This window comes from Primulina tabacum, chromosome 6 (genome assembly GCF_025594145.1).
Source record: "Primulina tabacum isolate GXHZ01 chromosome 6, ASM2559414v2, whole genome shotgun sequence".
NCBI lineage: Eukaryota > Viridiplantae > Streptophyta > Magnoliopsida > Lamiales > Gesneriaceae > Primulina > Primulina tabacum.
The window spans coordinates 33,507,791-33,515,618 of record NC_134555.1 but is presented as its reverse complement, the minus strand read 5'-3'; the positions used below and the strand labels follow the sequence as shown (position 1 = coordinate 33,515,618).

General features: G+C 43.5%; 1 protein-coding gene across 1 annotated transcript; it reads right to left on the bottom strand.

Annotated features, from left to right (window-relative positions):
- Positions 1-1,281: 1,281 nt before the first annotated feature.
- Positions 1,282-2,979, bottom strand: LOC142550184 (uncharacterized). Its single transcript, XM_075659423.1, has one exon. The coding sequence runs from the start codon at positions 2,977-2,979 to the stop codon at positions 1,282-1,284; it is 1,698 nt and encodes a 565-aa protein (XP_075515538.1).
- Between the last annotated feature and the right edge of the window lie 4,849 nt (positions 2,980-7,828).

The window sequence follows — 7,828 nt, the reverse complement described above, 5'->3', positions numbered from 1 at the left end:
ACGTGTTTTGTTCATATTCCTGCGCAGTTAATAGAAAAATTGTCCCCAAGGCAACCACTTGTGTCTTTCTTGGATATGCTCAGTCCGGGTATAGATGCTATGACGTGATGAAATCCAAGAGACTCGATGTATCCTTAATGCTCTCTTTAATGGAAATGGAGTCGCCTCATATTTTCCTTAACCTAATTAATCAGCCCCGGGGGAGAATGATGATGGAGATGTATTGCGGCCTTCTCCTGTTCATAAACTTTTTCCTCATTCTTCTGCAGTTGACTTCGTACCTCACTCTTCAGGCCAGCAGCTTTGCTCAGCATTTTCTGCCGATTGTCAGCCTGTTCAGCTGACCTCAGAGGATTCCAGTCACCCGGCACAGCATCTTTCTTCTCGGCGGCGATTACAGTCTCTTTCCCAGGTCAGGCTACTCCAGAAGATCAGCAGCCTAGCCCAGTTGCTTCCCTTCCAGTCGTCTCCTCAGATTCTGGATCCCTCTCTCAGGTTCGTCGATCCTCTCAAGTTTCTTATCCTGTTGAAGGATTTTTATCTTATCTTATATATCGTTTTCCCAAAAAGATCGAGCTTACCTCATTTCAGTTCAATCTTCTCATGAACCTGAATCATTTGCTGAAGCCTCCAATCATTCTTGCTGGAGAGATCCTATACAGGAAGAAATCAATGCCCAGGAAAAAAAAAGAATAAGACTGAGTCTCATTGCCTGCAGGGAAAGAAGCCATTGTCTGCAAGTGGATTTACAAGATCAAGCATAAAGCAGATGGCTCGGTAGAGAAAAGCTAGATTAGTAGCTAAAGGATTCCTTCAAGAATATTGAGTCGAACCCTTTTATCCATGTTGTACATCGGTTAAACCCCATGCACCACGAATATAAGGAGCATCGAAGACTTCATCAAGAGTAAGCCTGTCTAATGTTACTTTATTCGGGTGGTATGAGTAGTCTAAGTGGCCATAAGCCATCTTATAATACCCTAACCACCATCCATAGAAGCTCAAGAACTCAGACATCTGAGCACGTAAACCAGTGTATTCTAAGAATGTTCTCTGCTCCACACTGACAAACAAATCATCAGGTGGGGCCTCAAACTCAGGAGGAGTCCAAGACCGGAGAATTCTTCGAAGAACCCACCAGAACTGATCAGGTGTTAGAGGCCGCCCTTCACCAAAATACCAATTGATAGAAGGGAAAGTAGCTTGAACCCAGAGACACCAATCCATCCGCTCACGATCTGTGATTAAATGGCCGGGGACTGGAACTTGAGAACAACTCAACTATCCTGCACCACCGAGTCGGCGAAAGGTTGAATACCTTTTAATTCCATATCGATGGGCAAGACCGAGCCTACAAATTGGAATATGAATTCCCAATAACGCTTTTAGGGTTACCGAGGATAAGTCCTTTGTAAGGTCCCGTACTAAGAATCGCTTTGCAAACTCCGCACAACCAGTATCAGATATCAACGATTTACTCATTGACACCTTTACCTGGAGGTGCCCGAGTACTTTAAGATACTCTTGAGCAACCCGCTTGTCAGATATGACAATATCATCACCTAACAAAGCATAGCGAGTAAAGTGAGAACCAGGATACACTTGCTCAGCACACCACCACACAACAATGTGGTGGGTCAAGGCAAAGAGAGGCCACGAAGAGCGATAACCAAGGGGTTGCCCTGCGACAAAGGAAATCCAGTACTTGTCGCTAGTAACCTCCGATTTATCGAGAAAACCAATAAAGAAGAGATTACACGCTAAAGCTGAATTCACAACTGCAGAGGCAAAAGACCGGTCGAATAGTACGACCATTACTTCAAACATCAAAACGAGAGGCCACCTATCTGTGGCCGCCGTGAGATCAAAGCAATAGTTCGTTTTCGAACCAGACAAAAGGGTTAAAGGTTTGTACTGATCAAACGTCCCATCCATAGGGATCGACTGTAAAACTTTAGCCAACCACATATGAACAGGAGTGAGCAGCCTTTGGTTAACCCAATTACCTATGGCAAACACCCTCCGCTTTCCCCCTCCTTCAACCTTCTGGGCCAACTTCCCTGTCATAGCCGGTCCCACAGCGGGGTGCCAGGCGGGCAGGTAAGGACCGATCTTAGACTCAAATTCATCTAGATCGGACCCGGAAAAGAGCTTATTATTACGATCAAAGGCAAAACGTACCCTTCGAGGGAATAATATACCAGAACTCCACTGTTCACCTCTCGCATGAATAAACTTCAATAAAGAGGCGTAAGCCGATAATTCCATCGTCTGCGCAACATAAGGTGTCTTTACCTTACGCAGATCTGTGAATATTGACCACAGTGTATCCAGAGCCCGATAAGAGGGCAGCGCTTTCCAAGATGGCAACCAACTCATACCCTGGTTTAAAGGGATATGAGAAAGTTTAGGGACATATCGATCAAGCAACTCAACTAGATCGCCTTTTAAAGTGCCAATCCAGCTAACCACCTGATCAATATCCTGGACAGGGCTGCGAATGGTATCGAACAGAGTCTTCTTTATCTTCTTTCCTTTAATTAGAATTGTATAGAATGAAAGAAGTGTAAGCATGACCCTGACGGCATCATCCGCCCGTTCATCATGCTTGTACATTATTCTACGCACATGACTAGGGATTATCCTAGGGTATCCTTTTCCAGTCAGCGAAACAGCTACCGAAAGAGGTAAGTTCTTATCAAACTTACCACCATAAGCAATCTTCAAAGATGACATACATTGCTTTAAATACAAAGCGCAGTACAACCACCCTGATTTCCTACCTAAGCGGTAAACTGAGCGAAGAAACAAGTGTAAAGTTATACACGATTCCTTGGTGACTTTGTCCAGGACTAACAAGATCCCCTTTCTTAGGAGAGACCTTGCCAGCCGAGAGTATTCCAATACCCTCTGCCATGCGACAACCTTCCGATCACTCTCGATATTTCGGAGCAAAACATTCAATTTTATCCGCTTCATTATAATTATTTTGTCCTTCCACATCAAGAGGTCTTCGTGATCTCACACCTCGCCATAACGCCCACCGCATGGATGGGCCGTTGGTTGGCACCTTACTTAGTCTGTAAGGATTCCTACAATTAGAAGTAACCAACATCTAAATGTAAGATTAAGGTAGTCATCTCAGGCTACCCAGGAGGAATATACTATTCATTTTAAAGATATACCTCCCAAGTAACAGAGGAAGATGCCTCAGCATGCTAACCACGTGTCTTCCAATACTGCTTAAGTACACTCACAGTATCAGTTAACAAGTGATCAGCAACAGGGTTTACTAAACCCAGCCAAGGGGATTACTCCCCTCGACGCCGAGTCGAACCCTTTTAGAGATAGGGAAAACATTTGCTCCAGATTGCTAAACACCATTCGTGGCATTCTTGCCTTGGCTGCAATCAAAAGGTGGCCTTATTTCAATTTGACGTGAAGAATGCCTTTCAACAACATAAGGGAAGGAGGGATCCACAATAATTTCTATTCAGCCTCCTCCAACTCCAGGCTTCTCTTCTCCTAGGAATCCTAACTTGGTATGCAAGCTCAAGAAAGCGATTTACGTTATGGTCTCCGACAAGCAAAAGCAGGAGGTTTCGGTTATGTCGAAGACCGAGGTTAGGTCCGCTTCGCTTCCCGGCGAAGATTTTGAAAGGATTTCTTAGAGTGCACTATTGATCTCTCGAAGCGTGAATCCCGACAGCGCCATTGCGAACAGCCCCGGGGTGCGCAGCGTGGGGTGGGCATCAGTTGAGCTATTTGACGGAGTAGCTAAAGGGGATCTGAGGACAACTCTTTCCCCTCAGTTACAGGACAGTGGACCATATTCCTATCTACTTTTTCTCGACCCGCCCTTTCTCTTGCTTGGTTGAATGACATAAGAGAGCAACCTGCCCGAACTAGCCTCTACTCCACACAATGACAGAGAGAACTAGTATCTGACGAAAGTCAATTACTAGGTGTCTGACGGCTTGTACCACAAGGACAGTCTGATCGTTAGTTCCTCGATCCTACCTTCCGCTGCGCTTCTTTCCGTTAGTCTGAATCCGGAAATACAGAAAGAAAGAAATTCCGCGATCGAACTACCAAAAGCTAGATTTTTGTGGTTCTTACTAGATTAGATTTAATTCATTGAAATTCCATCTAATAAAACAGAAGAATTAGAAATCTCCAAAATAATAGATAGAAATACCGCAAATAGAGCCATTGCAAGACCCATCAAAGGAGCCGTTCCCCGTCCCGGAGCTACTTTACCGTATTCCGAATTCAATGGTTTTAATAAACTCCCTACAGTAGTTCGTCTTGGGCCCGATCTAGAACTGTTCTCAACAGTTTGTGTAGCCATAAATCTTATTGTATTCATTGAGATCTGTTGACTTTGTATAACATTCCGTTGTAAATTAACGATCTTATGATAGATCCGTTGGGGTCTTGAAATTATATAATTATAATGGAAACAGCAACCCTAGTCGCCATCTTTATATCTGGTTTACTTGTAAGTTTTACGGGGTATGCCTTATATACCGCTTTTGAGCAACCTTCTCAACAACTAAGAGATCCATTCGAGGAACATGGGGAGGCTCGTTACTTCAATTGAGAAAATGAAAAAGAATTTCACTTTTTAGTTGGACGAAAAAAGATAGCGAAAAAAATTATCCCTAGAGTCGAGACTAAAAGGAATGTATAAACCAATGCTTCCATAGATTCGATCCTGGTTTACAATTATAGCTTCCATACCTGTTTCTTTTTTCTTTTTGGGAATAATCTCGAAAGAGCAAGAGCCTAAAAAGCGTTGATTCAAATCCACTCTCGTACTCTATGTCAAATTCGCTTCAAAAATACCAAAGCAGTTTTGTATCAGACTACCTGTCTTCTTGTAGTTGGATCCCCAAGTTTTTGGAATGCTCCAAACTCTACTTGAGCATCAAAATCTGGGTCAATACCAGCAAAAACATCTCTGAACAAGGTTCTAGCACCATGCCAAATGTGTCCGAAGAAGAAGAGCAAAGCAAACGAAGCATGCCCAAAAGTAAACCACCCCCTTGGACTGCTACGAAAAACACCATCGGATTTCAAAGTTGCACGATCTAATTCAAAAATTTCACCCAATTGAGCGCGTCTAGCATATTTTTTTACAGCAGCAGGGTCACTATAACTGACTCCATTGAGTTCGCCGCCATAGAACTCAACGGTTACACCTATTTGTTCAACACTATACTTAGATTCTGCCCTTCTAAAAGGAACATCAGCTCTAACAATTCCATCGCCGTCTACCAAAACGACTGGAAATGTTTCAAAAAAAGTAGGCATACGACGTACAAAAAGCTCACGCCCCTCTTTATCTCGAAAGATAGGGTGTCCTAACCATCCAACCGTTATTCCATCTCCGTTATCCATTGAACCTGCCCTGAATAACCCTCCTTTTGCCGGATTATTGCCGATATAATCATAAAAGGCTAATTTTTCAGGAATTTTAGACCAGGCTTCTGATAAACTTTGATTTTCTGCTAGCCCAGCACTAACTCTTCGATATATCTCTTGCTGGAAGTACCCCTGATCCCATTGATAACGAGTGGGACCAAATAATTCGACAGGGGTAGTTGCTGAACCATACCACATAGTTCCAGCAACAACAAAAGCTGCAAAAAAGACAGCCGCGATACTACTGGAGAGTACGGTTTCAATATTTCCCATACGCAATCCTTTATATAGACGTTGCGGTGGTCGGACACTAAGATGGAATAGACCCGCTAATATTCCCAATGTACCCGCTGCAATATGATGAGAAGATATTCCTCCCGGAACAAAAGGATCAAAACCTTCCACGCCCCATGATGGATTTACAGGTTGTACTTTTCCCGTTAGTCCATAAGGATCGGACACCCATATTCCAGGACCATACAAGCCTGTTACATGAAATGCACCAAAACCAAAGCAAGCCACCCCGGATAGAAATAAATGAATTCCAAAGATCTTGGGCAAATCCAAAGAAGGTTTTCCTGTACATTCATCACAAAATCTTTCTAGATCCCAATAAACCCAATGCCAGATAGCTGCCAAAAAGCATAAGCCAGAAAATACAATATGTGCCCCTGCCACACCTTCGTAACTCCAAATCCCCGGATTCGTTACAGTCCCTCCTGTGATACTCCAACCTCCCCATGAGTTGGTTATTCCTAAACGAGTCATGAAGGGTATAACGAACATACCCTGTCTCCACATTGGATCAAGAACAGGGTCAGAAGGATAAAAAGGGGGGATGGACATTCAAAAAATTCGATACAGCGGGTGGAATGAGTCCCTCCTTACCAAACTTGCTCGCTTTGCTGGTGAAACACTGCGATGTATTTATCTCAGTGTACGGTTTGCCTTCAGCACTATTATGCTGATAGCATGCCTATGGTCCTTCAGAACCAGCTTCAGCATTGAGTAAAGAAAAGAAGAATTCACTATTGGATCCTAGATCCTAGATGAAGAAATTCATGTATTTTTAAGCAAACAATGCCCGCACACGCATTTCGATACTTTAACGCTGGGGGTTACCCTCTGGAACTTCTTTCTCGTGGATCTATGCTTTCGAAAGGAAAGTGTCATCCAAGGGCGAACACAGATAATAAGAATCAAAGGGGAACGCTTTAGTATTCGATAACAGGGCTTGCGTATTCAATAGTTGGAGTTTCCCCTATATAAAAAATTTTGAGTTGAAACAATCTATTCGAAGTTTAGGGTAGTAAGGGTAAGGTACAGAACCAGACCAAAAATCAGATACTTTTCTTGGAGATTTTTCCTAATGGTAGTAAGCCGCAGTACCTTCTTGTACTAACCGCACTTAGAGCATTACTAACCCAAAGCAAGGCCAATCCCTTAGCTTAGGGCATTAGCTAGAACCAGATAACTTAGGCTTGATGGTAATTCATCCGTACCAACCTAGTCACAAGCCACAATGGATCCCCGGTAGCCAACCCATAAAGGAGAGGAGTTAGCTGGTAGGGCAATCTCTCGTGCAATCAGAATAATACTTTTTTCCTTCTGAGAGGAGAGCTTGAGAAAGACAGTCTCGACGCGGTCCAGGTTGTGTTGTGAACAAAGCTATAGTTCTACTCGCTTGGGATTTGCGCGGTAAGCAGTTCGTTATAGGAATGTGAAGAAGAAGAAATCCTTTCTAGATCGGGATAGGGAAGCGTTAGCTTGACTTGACTCCGCTCGCCTGCTAAATCTAACCAGCTAAGCTACCTAAATAACCTTTCTAATGTTGAAAGGGAAGTTCTGTCGACTCCCAATCTCGAAACTGAGAGTGCGAAGTCACAAGCTGATGAGCTATATGTGAAGTTAAAAAACCCAGTGTTGAAAGGAAAGATATAGCTGAAACTGGAACTCAACCGGAACCTAAATACTGTGGCCCGAAGAATTACTACGTCATTTGCTCTAGATAAGACTTTTTTGCGATGCGCCTAGCTATTGCGCTTATGCAACTAGAGAGGGAGGGACCACAGGACTAACGCTTAAACAACTGGGGCCAAGACAAAGAAAGAGCCCGGAAGGCAAGACAGGCCCGAGAACGAACGAGGTTGAGGTTCTGGTGAGAGGCTTCTGGTTAAAGAAGCTTCCAATGTTTCAGAATTCCAATTTTAAGGGCTTCTAAGAATCTTCCTTCCTTGTTTTAGTAAGGCGCAGCTTGTTAATCTGGAGTTGTTCCATCTCCTTTCTCGCGGCGGACTGATGCTCGTTCTGAACTTTCTAGATATGAATGAGGTGACCATCCTTTAGAAAAGACGATATGTTAGGCGACGATGCATGTCTAGTCTTTCAGTTGAATTTCTAT

Coding starts and splice junctions, on each gene's coding strand:
- LOC142550184 (XM_075659423.1), bottom strand. CDS start 2,979: ATGAAGCGGATAAAATTGAATGTTTTGCTCCGAAATATCGAGAGTGAT.